This window comes from Fukomys damarensis, unplaced genomic scaffold (assembly GCF_012274545.1).
Source record: "Fukomys damarensis isolate Sample0158 unplaced genomic scaffold, DMR_v1.0_HiC HiC_scaffold_11, whole genome shotgun sequence".
NCBI classification, from domain to species: Eukaryota; Metazoa; Chordata; class Mammalia; order Rodentia; family Bathyergidae; genus Fukomys; species Fukomys damarensis.
In genome coordinates this window covers 43036799-43053112 of record NW_022900923.1, presented here as the reverse complement: position 1 = coordinate 43053112, position 16314 = coordinate 43036799, and the positions used below count along the sequence as shown (strand labels likewise).

General features: G+C 38.0%; 1 protein-coding gene across 10 annotated transcripts in view; it reads right to left on the bottom strand.

The window, feature by feature from the left end:
* Positions 1 to 47: 47 nt before the first annotated feature.
* Positions 48 to 16314, bottom strand: part of Mdm4 (MDM4 regulator of p53) — a 46230-nt gene continuing 29963 nt past the window's right edge. For 7 of the 10 annotated variants that reach the window (XM_010613018.3, XM_010613019.3, XM_010613020.3 and 4 more), the window contains 6 exons: positions 12398 to 12465; positions 11537 to 11636; positions 9145 to 9314; positions 7112 to 7261; positions 5648 to 5728; positions 48 to 3083 (listed from right to left, as the gene is read on the bottom strand). In XM_010613018.3, coding sequence (XP_010611320.1) covers positions 2511 to 3083; positions 5648 to 5728; positions 7112 to 7261; positions 9145 to 9314; positions 11537 to 11636; positions 12398 to 12465 — 1142 coding nt within the window. In that variant the 3' untranslated portion in view covers positions 48 to 2510. Of the gene's footprint in view, positions 3084 to 5647; positions 5729 to 7111; positions 7262 to 9144; positions 9315 to 11536; positions 11637 to 12397; positions 12466 to 16314 lie in introns of those variants that run through there. The other 3 variants (XM_010613025.2, XM_033762182.1, XR_778125.2) reach the window with 3 other exon arrangements.

Genomic DNA, 16314 nt, shown 5'->3' with positions numbered 1-16314 from the left:
ACCACAAAAAAAAAAAAAAAAAAAAAAAAAAGGCGCAAGGTCCTGAGTTTGATCCCCTGTACCCATCCACCCCCACAAAAAAACAAAACAACAACAGTGGAACAGTGGGAGGGAGAAACGAAAGATTTACTGACAGGACACTTGGATTGTAGTAATACCTCTACCACTGGGTCACATAGCTACATATGCAAAGAGGGACTAAATAATTGAGTGCTTTATAGTTTTAAAACTCAGGAATTAACTAAGTGTAAGAAGGCATCCTGTTCCACCTACTTTCTGTTTAGGATCTACAATGACAGGAAAGAAAAGGCCTCCCTTCTAGGGTAGGGATCAGTCAGTCTCTGGGGATTTGGGCACTTTTAACAAGAACCCAGGAGATTCTTACAACTCCAGGCCAACTTCCTAGGACTTTTGTCTAAAATAAGGTCATGCATACTCCTGGAGGAGATATACCACTATTTTTCTATGCATTAAACAGACATAAATGGCAAAAAAGAAATCAACTTGAAGACAGTCAATTTCTCTATTTTCCTAAAATTGATGTGGCCTAAAATTACTGAAGAGAATTACAGATTCATTTCTCTTAATTACTTCCTTTTCCACAAACACCATAATCCCTATTACTCATTTGAATCTTGCTGTAAGCCACTGACGCTGAGTGTGAACTCCAGAGGCAGAGACCAAAAAAAAAAAACACCTGGAGAGATCCCAACAGACATTCAGGACAAAGAAAACAGGAGTTTGGTTTAAAATCCTGTGCTTTCTCTATAGAAGTGGTAATTGAGAAGGCTATGCCAAGAATTCCATGCTTATGTATGCACTAAAATACTTTCTATCTAGAAGTTTAGTGTATTTGGCTGATTAATTTTGAAATGAGAACAGACCTTATCAGTTTATGCAACTGGCCTTTTTCTATAATTTACTGATAATCAGCTAAATCTACAGGTGCAAGACTTTTTCCCCCATAGTACTGGGGGTTGGACCCAGGCCTTCACTCTGAGCTAATTCCCAGCTCTTTCTGGTTTTTTTCTAGGTTTGTCACTAATTTGCCCCAGATTGGGCTTGAATTTGAGACCCTACTGTCTCAGCTTCCTGGAGTGCTACTACAGACAGGTGCCGCCATGCCCAGTTTGATCAAGGCACATATATAAAACGCATAATTTTGGACGGTATATCCTTTGTAAGTACTTTAAATGTTAAAAATTCAAATAAAGATGTGCAAAAGGAAATTAATATAGAGCAGGCAGGAAATACAAGATGGCTTGAAAAATCAGGGGTTCAGGGGATATTTTGGGGAGATGGGAACATTCTATAACTTGGAATGGTGACTGATCTCTCCAACTCACTCAAAAGCAACACTTCATTATATGTTAACTATACCTAGATTTTCTTTTTTAATGTGCAAAAGGTTATATACACTTTCTTGGGGTTGCAATTACTTAATAGGTTTAACTGGATCCAAGGTAGCAGGGGCAAGGTGGACATTATTCTTGTAATGGACACAGAAGCAAAACAAATGATAAGAATGGTCTGATGTGTAGACCTATGGCATTGGTTAATTTATCATGGTGTTTCCAGAAGTGAAATACATAGGAAGCCTACTTTTAAAAAAAATTGCTTTATATAGTTTCTAAAATTAGGGCTATGTTACAAAATTATTTGGTAACTACTGACTAACACATACATGGGAAGAAATCTCTTGTATTATGTGTTCTTTTTCTTGAACTAAGCACAGTGGAAAGAACCTGTAATCGCTAGGGCCGGGGATGTAACTCAGTGGCGCTGCGCCTACCTCACGAGCACAAGGTCATGAGTTCCATCCCCAGTACAAAAAAAAATCCTGTAGTCCCTGCTACTCAGAAGACTGAGAGGGGCAGCTGGCCAACACAGTGAGATCCCCACTTTTATAAGAACAATGTAGCTTAGTGATATAGCACATGCTCAAGGCCCTGGGTTTGATCCCAGCACCCAAAGAGCAGAATACAAAAAATATATTCCATCTTGGTTTATCGGAACTAAGCAGCCTTAGTACAGCACAAAGTGATTCACAGCCCTTCATAATTTGACAAATCAGACAATTTGCTTTTTCAGTACTAGCCCTAGTATTTTTCTAGTAACTACCTTGGATTTTAGTGCCAGAAGAGTACATTAACAGGAAGGTAAGAAATAAAAATAACTAAAGAAGGAATTAGTCTTCAAATAATTTGCTCAGTGAATTAATAAATACACTTTTAAGTTTATACTGGCAGTTGTTTCCTCCCAGACCTTCATTTTTGGAGGGAGAATGAAGTAGCTTATGAATCTTTTCAGGTTGATGAAGTCCCCAAACTGATGATCTAGTTCTAACTCACTCACTCTCAAATTCCCTAAGTGTATAAAGCAAAAGTGACCCAGAACACAAATGTTTACATGAATAAATAAACATGGGGAATGAACATACTTAGCAGACAGGCTCATTACTGATGTTCTGAAATACGACCTGGTCCTCTTGCATTTCCCAATTGATTCAACTATGCTATAAAAACCTTAATTACTAACTGAATCTCTTTCTGGCATATAGGACATGTGGCCCCAGACTTCTTTAGTCTTCTAGCGCAGTGAAAACAAGTGGTAAGATGGCTTGTCCTCCCGTGAATAATGTTTCCATCTCGTGGTCTTCTCTCACATAAGCTACACGGCTTCAAGATGTCCTGGCACTCCTCCATGCTTTCTGTATCTGCTTTCTGCTCAGAAATATTATCTGATTGTTCTCCCGTGCTTGAGAAGGTCTCTTGGCTTTCAGAACTGTGAGCCAAATCCAAAAACTCCACAGAGCTGCAGGGATTAAACAGTCTGGAACTGTCTTCCTTGACACGAACATCTTTAGGTCTAACAACTGGAGCAGAAATGGTTCTTCGGCAATCAGGGACATCAATTCCTTCATCTTCCGTCTTTTCAGATATGGCAGTGATATCGGATGTGGAGAGAGAATGAGTTAACTTAGAACAATCAGAATACCAATCCTTCCTCAAGGCCCAGCAACGAAAACAGTACCTCTTGCTTGGAGAGTTAAATTTTTTGCACTCTGTACACTGCCATTCATCCTGCAGAAACAAATGCAGCTAATTAATACTCAGCAGCGAACATGACACTGAGAGGAAAGGACGGCAGGTGAAGTTCTCATCACAGCACTGAGCTAGTGATGGGGCAGACATTCCACAACAGCGGCCCAGCACAGGAGTTGGACAAATTCCACAGCCACACGGAAGAAAGTCTTTGGAAGCTATAAACTGACAGCGTCACAACTGCCTTTTTCAAGCCAAATTTTGACATAGCTATTTTTTGAGAAAAGTTGGGCATGGTGGTACTGTCCTTAATCCCAGAGGACTGCAAATTCAACTCCAGCCTGAGTAATTTAGCAAGACCCTGTCTCAAAATAAAAGTATTTTTAAAAGGCTAAGGATGTATGTCAGCATAAAGGTCTGGTTTTAATCTCCAGGGAAAAAATGCTAAATTAAGTCGGGTGTGGTGGCGCACACCTGTAATCCCAGCACTCAGGAGGCTGAGGAAGGAGGATCGCTGTGAGTTTGAGACCAGCCTGGGCTACATAGTGAGTTCTAGGTCAGTCTCAACTACATAGTGAGACCCTGTCTCAAAAAACAAAAACAAAAGCTAAATTATTTTGGCTTTCCATCCAGTTTGGGTGAAATTTTTATTGTTTGCTTTCCTTGTTACCTTCCTTAGGGTACTTTTAGGGCACTTTCCATCTATAATTTATGCCTTTATGTAGCATAAGGGTAAAAAATGAAGAAAACAATATTCTTTTTTTTTCTACTAATTAACAAATAATATAACTTGGCCAAGAGGAAGCTAAAACTAAAATGAAATTTGAAAACTACTATTTTGCACATGTTCTCTCACTACTCTGAGGATCACAGGTAAACTGTATGCCTAAATCATGCCCTCTGAAAAATTAGTGTCCTTGTCCTTGAATTCCAAGCAGTTCTAACTGTACTTCTCAATATTCAAATGACGATATACTAGAACTCAATAAATTTTAAATGCCTTAATTCAAAGATAGATACCTGGAACAAGTTACGCGTATTTAATGTGGGTAATTGCCTGACTCTGTCTGACAGGATCAATGATTTGACACAGGCAGACTTCCTTTCTTTCAGGATGAATGAAAGCCAAGCACTTCAGATTTAGAAATCTTAACTCAAGGACCAGAGATTTAGCTCAGTGGTTCAGCCACCTGCCCCGCAAGCACAAGGACCTAAATTCAACCCCCAACACGAAAAAAAAAAAAAAAAAATGTAACTCAAATGTCACTCTAGCCTGAGAGGTAAGGATACAATCATTTGCTGAACCAGGATCTTCCCCAGAGAGTCACAAACACTCTCACCAATTTATGAACCTCTGATCTTATATGAAATGCTATATTCAAAGGAACTTCATGAAGATTTGGAATTTGTAATTGATGATATATAGCAGTTTAATTGGCATCATTTTTTCTTTCTTAATAGCATATAATAGGGCTTATTAAATTCAATGGCATCTCTGATTCAGTGAAATACAGGCTATTTGCTTAATAGGTTTTCTGGGCCCAAGTAGCCACAGAAGTCTGATTAAAATGGAAACATTTATTACTGCTATTTGTATGATGGTCAAGAATACTTACTGGACCAATACATTACACTTTATTACTTAGTGTGCACAGGCATATAATTTGCAATGAGTTAGGAAGCTCAACAGCAGTGCAGAGGGATTGGGCGAAGATCAGTACCTGGGACAACCCAAGAGTGTTTCTATTCTAATGCAACAAAATATAAAGTCTCCTCCTTATCCATGCCCCACCACCCTTCTCCCAGAATCAGTTAGTTTATAGAAAGTACAGTACTTAAACTGGGCGTGGTGGTGCACGCCTGTAATCCCAGCACTCGGGAGGCTGAGGCACAAGGATCACTGTGAATTGGAGACCAGCCTGGGCTACACAGTGAGTTCCAGATCAGTCACAACCACATAGTGAGACCCTGTCTCAAAAAACAAACAAACAAAAAAAGAAAGTACAGTACTAAAAGGAAATGGGAAAACAACATAAAAAGGCAAAAAAAGCAAAGTATACACTTGGGTCTGGACTAAAGCTGTCAATCTGTAATAAATCTTAGCGTTGAATACCAAATCTTCCCTAATAGTAAACTGTGTGTAAACTCAGCTGTCTTCCATTTACTTCTTTGTAAGAAAGCACTGATAAAACTACTTCTGTACTCATCAAAGAATTTTAGATGGCCTACAAGTCTGTCTTGGGATTACAGAGAGGTGTTCAGGGAGAGAAAATATTACAGGAGCACTTTGAATAATGCTGTGCAGTGCTCGCTTAGGCAGCACATATACTAAAACTGAAATAATGCTGTGTATCTCCACTGCATCAAAACCAAGAGTTCTGATGACAGGGGCATGGAGCCATTACGGTCATCTCTCTTTTCACTTCTCAGATTCCAACAAAAAACCTTAACAAGATGTAAAGAATGCAAAAGCTCTTATCAGCTAGGAAAGGTAGATAGAAACAGGAAAAAATGACATTCCTCAATGCAACCAAACTGCTGGGGTCACATCACCTAAAGATACAGTTGGCCAGGGCAAAAGAGCCCTAACTGGATGTTCATACCTCAGAGGTGACTTCCACATCAGTGTCATCACTTAAGGACTTGGAGTCCTCAAGGTCATCATTTTTTCCCATTTCAATCATCTGTGAAGGCAAAGACATCTCATTACTAAAGTTTATCTGTTTTAGTTGAGGTTATTATCACCTGAAAGCAAAAAAGACAAAACGGCTTCACATTCTACCTCCATCACTAACTTAAAATGGGATAGCTTAAATGTGAGACCAGAAACATGATTCTGTACACATTTAGTTGGTATTTAGTTGGTATTTAGCAGCACAACTGGAAAAAGCATCCAGAAGGGTTACCAAGTATCCTCTACCTTCAGAAGGGAAAAAGTATCCAAATTTACAACTTTAAAGGAAATTTTAAAATACCAATATAAAAATGCTACAAATTATTATTTAGAAATTTTTTATCTTGGGAATCTAGACCATGAAGAATGAAAACAAAGTATTTAAAACTTTTACTGGTGCCGGGGATTTAGCTCAGTGGTGCCTGCCTCGCAAGCAAAAGGTCCTGAGTTTGATCCCTAGTACCAAAAAAAAAACAAAAAAAAAAAACCTTTTACTTTTCAGTTTCAAGAATAAAACTAGTTATTACTATGGTTTCTTATAATAACTTACCCACAGTTCAGGAAGCAAAAAGTCAAGAAATACTTAGAATTTAAAATTCTAAAACCTAAAACTCTAATTTTTCAGTTCAGTAAATGGAATATAAAAACAACTAGGAAACAATTATGAACCTCGTCTGACAACATTCTCACAAAAGTATTTTAAGCCCTACCTCTCTATATGAAAGTCCCTAAATGTGACTTTATGCTGCCCCAGCACTTCTTCCTTCCAGCTCATCTAAGAGAATCCCAGCCATACAGCAAGCAGCCCAAATCCCTACATGAATCCCATAAATGGATGGATAAATAAGACAGCATCTTAAACACACCTCTCGCCCGTATTTATTCAATGGCTGTTTACTGAAAATCTATGTGCTGGGCACTAGGTCTACGTCCCAATTTCTTTTGAGATTTGAACACACACAGCCTATCAAGAGTCCATTTTGGTGTGTATTTTACTCAAGAATTCTAATTTTCCTCTTTTCTCATAACTCTAAAATAGGTAGAAAGAAATCATCTATCTTCCCATTCAGTTATAGAATGTTGAGACAATTCAGAACCTTGCCTTTTTAGCAAGGCAAGATTTTAAGGGGAAAAAAAGAAGCACTTCACAATAGACTGGATAAACAGTGAGGAAAAGAGTGGCTTGTAGCTTCTAATGAAGAGTTTCATCATGAAACTCGACCTTATTTCTAAGGCAGCCCTGATTAACTTAATGTAAAGCTTAAAATTAGACATAGTGAAAGATTAAAAAATAAAAGCGGGGATTATGTAACTTGTACAAAGGGAGAGAAACCAGAACAGATTACACTATGAACACATAAATACAATGAACATGAAATTTTTCCAAACGTACCTTTTTGTCACTCACTTTCCCTACTTCTTCACTTGCTTGTTCAGTATCAGCAGCTTCAACTTTTATTCCAACACCTAACTGCTCTGATACTGACTCATTTAAAAACCACAAATCATCTGTAGTATCTGAAACAATGGCAGTACCTATATCCTAATAGAGAAAAACAAAGGTGAGCTTCTATAGTCAGTGGCTTATCAGAGATGCTGAACTAACACAAAGGAACCCAAAACTATGGTCTTCATATTACATCTCCAAGAGCAGTTCACCTTTCCTCTACAGATATCTACTTGGCACCTAGCTACCAAGAATTTTCTTTTTTCTCTTCTTTTTCTTTTTTTGGTACTGGGAATTGAAGCCAAGATCTTGTGCTAGGAAATTTTCTTTAATAGTAATTTAGAAATAGTACTAAAAATTTTAAAAGGTGAAGGAATATTAATCCTTAAGTAAACAGAATTCATTCTCAGTACTCTTTTCCACAAGAAGGCCTGTACAAATTCAGAAAACATTCCATTATTTCTCACATGGTCTCTTTTAATGGTCAATGAATGCCTGCCAGCTGAATTTGGTGGCAACCCAAACCTTTAGCCTCAACACTTTCTGAAGTTTTCAACAATTTAAAATGTATAAAAACCGACTTTCTGCATTTATCTAAGAACACTTTATGACATGCATTCCTATAACATTCATGAAACAACTTATCATGTGGCCACTGTTATACACCCATTCATTTATTCAACAAATACTCACTAAATGTCCATTAATGTACCAGAAACTGTTCTAGGTACTAGATAAGGGAACAGAGTGGTAAATAATACAAAAGCCCAGGCCTTACATTTCAGTGAGGATAAATGGACAATAAATACATACACAAACTATGCTAATATTTTAACAAAATAAAAAGTACAACAGAGAATAAAGATTAAGATAAAGGAGCAGAGTGGCTGGAGAGGAGGCTATTTTAATTAGGGGTGGTTTTGCAAGGCTACCACTTCCTGCACAGATATGAATGACAAGGGGGTGGACCCCACTGGAAGAGTACAGCATGACAGCACCGGCAGCCAGGGACAGCCTCTGCAAGGATAGCACATCTGAGGCAAACCCTAAATCACAGAAGAAAATGAAAGGATGTGGGGGAAGAATGTTCCAGAAAATGCAAAGAACAAATTTAAGTTGCTAAAGAGGGAGAATAATTTTGGGTCACAGGGTCAGAAAGAAGCCTGGTGTGTCTGGAAGGCATGCAGTGAATAATGACAGGAGTGAGGCAGGCTGGGGTAAAGAGTCTAGATTTTATTCTACTTGCTTCCTGAACCCACTGAACAATTAGAAATGCAACAGTGATGTAAATTATCCATTTAAAAACAAACTGCCAGGCATAGTGGCACACACCTGTAACCCCGGGACTTGAGAGGCTAAGGCACAAGGATCATCTCATGTTCCAGGCCAGCCTGGGATTCATAATAAGTTCAAGGCGAACATGACTCACATAATAAGTCCCCATCTCAAAAAGATACATTGCACAAAGAAAAAAATGTTTACACTTTCAAGGTTCAAGAAGATAAATAAGAATAAAAATAAAACTATTGGGTAAGGCTGCTGCAATACCTGAATGAAAAAAAATGATGGCTGGAATTAGGTCATGACAAAAGTAGCAAAAATAACCAGATTCTGAACAAAAAGCTGACAATCCAAATGTGGCCTATGAAAATAGTATCTCCTTGTGTTTGGATGGAATAATTAAGCAGACTGTAGATTTACAAAAATGGAAAATCTAGGAAAGGAATGTTTAGCAAAATTAAAAAAAAAAAATCAAGAGTTCATGTTAAATGTCAAATCCTCTAAAAGTAGAGGTGTTAAGTAGTGAGCCTGATCAAACTTCTGGCAAATGGGAAAGAGGTCAGGGAATAGAGATATAGATTTGGGCCTCCAACATATACAGACAGCATTTAGAGACAAAGCAATGAATAACAATTCTTAGAGAATGTAACTCATGTCAAGAAGAACCAAAAACACTTCCCTTTAAACCTCAAATTTACCTGATGTGTCTGTAAATCAGTTGAGCCATTGCTTCTAGGTGTATAGTTGCTTCTTAAGTTTCCTACAAACCACCAAGGCAGGCCAGCTACATCCCACTCCTCAAACCCAAGGTCCAGCCTAGAAGTCTCATCTCGGGTTAAATTTTCTATCAAGTCTTCATCTATAGAAGCTAAATGAAAAGAATAATCACATATACATAACATTTGAAAACCAAAGTTGTCCTTCAAGAATAGCAACATTTACAAACTTTTCACAAGGCAGGTAAAAAGAAATTCCTACTCTCAGCAAAAAGGAAGCAGAAATCAAGTATTATCTTAGTGGCAGAGCCTAAGCCTCCTCCTCTTTAGGCTGCCTTAGCAAACAATGACACTAGAAGTAGATAATTCATTCACCAAAGAAACTAAACTCTGAGCAACAGATGGCATTATTCCAGAACATTTCTACATGGTCAATAACTGGTATTTTAAACAGTCCTACAAATGTATGACTCAATGGATTAATCCACTGGAGTACAAACAGTAACAGGACAGTAGTCTGCATTCCTGCAGGGTGGAAGAAACTATAATGGGCAACCATAGGCTGTCAAGGCATTGTTAGGGGTACATTATTTGGGACATTTCTCAATAATTTATGTTTTGGTAGGTAACAATCTTTTTTTCTGTGGTACTAGGGATTGAACTCGGGACCTTGCACTTGTGAGGCAGGCAGCAGAACCACTGAGCTACATCCCGGGCCCAGAAAGGCAACAATCTTTATTAATCATTTGGTAGATACACGTGTGCATATCTCCTTCCTAGATCAGTGGGATCTTTTAAGTTTCTAACACTATCACAAATATTAAGCCTCCTGTCAATGTGTTTCAAGTAAAAGATTTTGTACTATACACGTGAACCATATTCCAGGTAAGTTACTACCACAAGTCCAATGCTACCACACAAATCTTTCTTTTTCTTCTCATCCTCAAATCTTTTCTATTGTACTTTACACTTCCAACTTTACTTTCTCACTTTCTTCTTCCTCTTCCCAATGCATAGGCCTGCCAATGGCCATCACCAGCAGCTAAATGTGCTGAGGTACATATGGTTGAAATGATTTCTGCAATAAATGGGTCCCTGCCACAACCTACCTCATCTACCAACAAATTATGTTGGTCCTGCTTATTATAAATGTTCCTATGCCCAAGGAATCTTCAACTATCTTTCTACTTACTTATTGATAAAATGATCAAAAGTCAGACTCTGGATGGCATAATATTCAAGTTATTCTGATATATGCAAGCACTGCAATTTATTGTGAATGGAAAGTAAATAGGTAAACTTCCACAAATAAAAATTCTGTCCTATCTATATACTTCCCGAAAATTCTAAACAATTTATTCTCAAATTATCGAACACTACATAGCTGCTTGAATTGACTGCTCATATTTATTGTCGGTTCTTATATTTTAAGCAGCCTTTCAGGTTGAAAATAAGCAAGATCTGCATTTACATAAATAAAATTACATATTTAATTTCATACACACAGACTGCAATAGTTTCAAAATGAATAGGGAGCCCAAAATTCAGCTTTTGCTCAAATGCACTTTGAAAGAAACAATCCAGCATGACAAACTGTTTCAATGTAATTTAAACACTTAAAAGAATTTCTGGTTAGAAAGTTATGGTTAGAGGCCTAACCTGCCTCTGATCCAAGTAGCAGACAGGTACCCAGACTAGAAACTATCACGCCATAAAATACCTTTGGGAAATTTATGGTCTTATACTTTTTTTTTTTTTAAAGAAAGTATATAAAGTAGGGTTTTGGGAAAACTTCCAAAGTATCAGTTAACTCATTTAGCTCCAAAATACGATACCTAACAGGATGATAAGGTTCTGGTGGCTGCCAGCTGAGAGCAGAAGTAGTAGGCTTCCTATACCTTCTTCTTGGCTCTGTGATACCAAGCTTCACCAAGCTTTTTACAAGCTTCAAAATCTATAAAAATTAGCTTTTACCTCAAAAGGTAAATACAAACCAAGATAAAAGTTTAACTACATCAAATATATACAAGGTACTAAGATTAAAATAACCAAGGCAGCTGAATCTGTATATACAGAAAATTCACCAATGATGAAATACGTGTGCAGCTATTTTAAACTAAGCACACTAACTAAGAGAAGAAGGGTCATGCACGATCCTAGCAGTCATGGACTACGAGAACACTGCCATTTTCAAATTAACAACGTTGACTGGGCTGAAAAAAGGACTTCAGAAAAGAACAGGAAGTGTGATGTATGCGAAAGGTGTGCAAATGCAGAGACAGCACTATGCTTTTCAGTTTTCTAGGGAGGAGAAAGGGGCGGGGGGGGAGGGAAGGAGTCAAGTCTCGTCTCCTAACCTTAATCCAAAACTTACCTCCTCTAGAGTTTTTGTGTTTATGTTGTGAGGTAGGCAGTATGTGAACATCACCTTCTTCGGTTCTTTTCCTGGCATTGAAACTTTCCTGTACACTTTGCTGAAAGAAGGGAAATGTGCCCATCAGTGCAATGGAAATGACTGAGACCAAGGGATGTAGCAGTTCCACTCTGGCTCACCAGTTAGTGTGCAACACAATGGGTTAAGCACAAGAAAAAGAACTCGAGTTCACAACAGTCATCAACGAGAGCAACACAACACCTCTCCTCAACCCACTACGAGCAGAGCTAGAAGAAATCTGAACCTAAGGGGGAGAGAAAACCTCTGCACAAAGGCCGAAATCAACTCTTAAAAACAGGCTACCTGTATAAAGCCTACAGCCTACTACAAAATTAGGCATAATGCAGAGAACATGTGAAACCATCAACATCTACCAAGATGATCATAAAGTTTCCCCAGGTTTGAGGAAACTTTAGGAAGTGGCCTGACAAGAGCTTAACTACAACAATCCTACAAATCTAATACGTGTGCAGTTTGCTGACACCGAGGTGGATGCAAGACTGCTCTTTCTCTCTCACATACACGCGTACATACATGCAGAGGCACACGCAAACCCAAAGGAGAGACAACTGGAAGAACTGAAGATCAGAAGTGCTACATCCCAAAGAAAGAGTCAGAGACTGGAGCTCTGTCTGGGCAGAACAGAGAAGGTTCACTCTGTCCCTGGTCTGTGAACTCCCAAGAACTTTTCTTACGAAATTCTTACCACACCGAGGGAAAAGCCTTGGGAGTTCAAGATCCACAGGTACAGAGAAGGGGCCACTCTGTACAACAAAAGAAGTCACCATGTGGTGATTTTACCTTCGGTTGGTCTTGACTTGGAATATCCATACTGTGATCCTGTGCGAGAGCGAGAGTCTGAGCAGCATCTGGATAGCAAGTAAAACAAAAGGAAAACCTTCCCTGGTAATAACCATTCTTTCCACAGAAAAAAGGACCTCAGCAAACAACCCTGAAGCCAGGCTCAGTCCCTACAGCTGTACTTCGCGTTGGCTGGACAAGGCCCTCATTTGCAAGAAGGGGAAAATAAAACTGGTAAGACCAAGACAGACGCCGTTCAAAATGATACCAAGATGTAATATTGGGGAAAGTGAAAAATGATTAAAAATGTTCTTTTCCATGCAAGTTTTCAAAATTTTACAGGAAAAGTGGTCCCATGCAGGAAATAATGGAGAGTATTTTTACCACTTTCTATATTATCAAACTTGCATAAGTTATAAGCAACAAAAAGCCTGATTTTTATTTATTCTTTTTCCAGTACCAGGGATTGAACTCAAGACCTTCCGCTTGCAAGGCAGGTATGGCACCACTGAGCTAAATCCCCGGGCCCACAAAGTCTGATTTTTAAAATTTAATTTATATTTTTAAGTGTTAAATTGTTTTATTTTTTGTTTTTTTGGGGGGTACCGGAGATCAAACTCAGGACCTTGTGCTTTTGAGGCAGGCAAGGCACCAGTGAGCTAAATCCCTGGCCCTTAAGTGTTAAATGATAAAGGCAGGCATGGTGGCACATGACTATAATTCCAGCACACAGGAGGCTAAGGCAGGAGGATCACTGTGAGTTCAAGGCTAGACTGAACCACAAAAACAAAAACAAAACAAGTGTTGGATTATAAAATGTGAAAATCTGATTTTTCCCTCATTTGTTTCATAAAACAGTAACATCTTGAAACAAACTTACATTTTAAGTGTCAATCATGATTTTATGATCTAAAATTCCCATCACCTTAATATAGACTAAATTTTTTTAAAACTTAAGTCTCACTACAAACATTTCCTAAGAGAAAGACAAAGCAGATGAGGTTTTTTTTCAAGAACAATAAAAAGAAGCAAAGAAAAAATTAACCTGAGAGAAATTCTTAGATATTGCATTAGACTAAGAGAGAAAGGCATTTCAGGGACTTACAAACTTCAAGCAGACAGAAGATTAAAAACTTGGCTTCACATAAGAACAAGCTGCAGAAATTTAATGACCTGGATATCTCATCCATTCTTTACATGAAGCTACATGTAACTGAAATGAACCAAAATAAATCTGTTGTGGACTGGGTTCCTCAGCCACTACCAAATTCAGGGAGAAAACATCTGTGAAAAACATTAACTCCATCTATTAAAGATTGCCAGAGAAGAACCAGACTCTGCACCGGTCTGACAAGTCAGCTGTTCTGCACAAAGCAAACATGCAAAATTTAATAATAAAGAACACTGTTTCTAGAAGTGGAGATACTGAAAAGTTCAGACTGTATTCTCTGATCACAGTGATCTTAAAAGCAAACTAATTAACATGCAATGCAGGTGAAGCAGCCCTTTAATAAAGCAATTCTATTCTTCCCACTTATAATATTAAAGCTTTATTACCTTACTTAGACTAAAATAATTAGAAGCAAAAAGAAATTACCTGGGATATCTACCAAATAAAAAGAAAACCTTTTTTAGTATTTGGGGAATGAACCCAGGGCCTCAGCAGCCCTTTTATTTTGAGACAGTGTCTCACTAAGTCACTAGGTTGCCCAGGTAGGCTTGAACTTGAGATCCTCTTGCCTCAGCCTCCCAAAGTACTAGGACTACAGATGTGAGCCACCATGCCCAGCTGTAAAAAGAAATTTTAATATAAATACAAAGCTTATGATATGTATTTCATTTTATTAGTATACACGGACAAATTTGGAGAAATGTTTTAGAAAGAACCACCTTCACTTGAATAATGGCACTGTCTTCAACTATTAACATAAAGGTTTAAGCATTTGCAAAGGTGTAAGGCATATGAAAACCATTTTTCTCATTTGTCCTTTCAAATAAGGCAAAATATATGTGAGCCAATTTGTGAAACTCAACAGAGATGGCCAGCTGTCAGCACCAATCCAAGGACAAGTAAGAGCAGCTGGTCAACCAAAATTACTTCGAGGATAACCTGGTTTTGGTAACTGTAATGTTGCCAATGGAGCATCAGGAAACTCTATTTTTGCAACTTTTAAGTCCACATTTTTTTCAAAATGGTAAATTAAGTAAGTAATAAAAATATTTTAAAGATTTAATGTTCAGAGAAAAAAATGTTCAGAAGACAGGGAGAGGCAAATTCTGTTCCAGCCACAGGCTAAGGAGACACTAGTGTGCAGCAGAATGGGCAGAGCAAGGCCTAGCAGGCAGAGGTCTCTGCTACACCACCTACCAGCAACATCTGCTACTGGGCAAGTCAGTCACCCTATTAAAGTTTCTTCATCTCCCAACCCTTCTTATGGGGTTTTTTTGTAAGCATAAATTGTTTATTACAGAAATGCTCTTTATAACATGACACATTAAATTCTGCAAAGAAAGTACAAGGAAGAAAGTGAGAGGGGAAAGTTGAGAATTATATCCACACCAGATATTCAGTGAACAGACCAATCAGAAAAAAATTTTACTGAAAGTGATCATCCATTATAAAATCCTCCATATTCTGAAGCCATCAGGAACTATCCCAGGAAAGCTGTATTATTTCACAAATTACTGAATTCCAATAAAGCTACTGTAGCAGCCTCAAGCTTTCCCTCTCAAACAGAAGTTCACAGCTACATGGAGTAACACAGGCCATAACTCAGTGAAATGAGCAGCTTCAAAAGTCACTGTAAGTTTGGGGGCTGTGGATGTAGCTCAATTGTAGGTTCCATCCCTGGCACTGCCCCTCAAAAAAGGCAATGTTCGTTCAAAATCATGTTTCACTATGAGAACAAAGTCTTCCCTCCCTACAAGCATACTCTTTTTGAGGAATGGATTCTCATCCATCTATTTCAGTAAACACAGCCAATTTAAGGAGATACACGTCCTTTCTCCAAAGGACAATGTAACCTATAATCTAATTTGAAGCTAAGGAAAGGTCTTCATGTAAGGGAGGTGGTGTCATTATTTGGAAATGAGAGTTGAGAGTTATATTTCAGCTGCATCTAGTTAATTCATCCATCTCTACCTCACCACCACCCAGGAGGCAGACTCTGAAGCAACCAGTGTCCTGTGCACAGCAAATTCAATTTGAATTTGAATAAATTCAAAGGGCAATATCTAAAGGCTTAGAATCAAGCAAAGGGCTAAACAAATTAGCATTCAGATTAGATGACAGTTTCTAAGGAACCTTTACAACAGGTGGGTCAGACTTATAGCACCTGACCCTACAGGATCTTAACACAACTGAAAGAGGGAGAAGCAGACTCTGATGCAATGAAATGTAAGTACAAATTTACAAAGCAATTTAAACTTGAATCTACTCAAGCATTACCAGTTTACCAAAAGTAGGGAGGCTAAAGAAGTTAAATAATTATAAGGATACAATCTCAAGAATGTGAGAAACTCTCCAGGACAAATGACCTATTTCTTCCATAAATAAATGACATGAAAACAAAAGTGTTCTATACCAGAGCAGTGACTACAGTTAGTAATTTCTGTATATCTCAAATTACCTCAGAGAGGACTGAATATTTCCAACACAAAAAAAAATGATAAACATTCAGGGGAAAAGATATGCAAACTACCCTGATCTGATCAGTACATACTGTATTCTGTCCTCCATGACTATGAGGAATGATGTGATTTTATTTTTTAAAAGACCAAAGTTTTGTTATTGAATAAAGGTATTAATTATACCAAGCCAAACATACACACACATTCACACATAAAAAAAGAGGATTAAATTTTACAGATTAAAGATACTTATTACACCTATGAGCCAACTGCAACATGTGTGGACC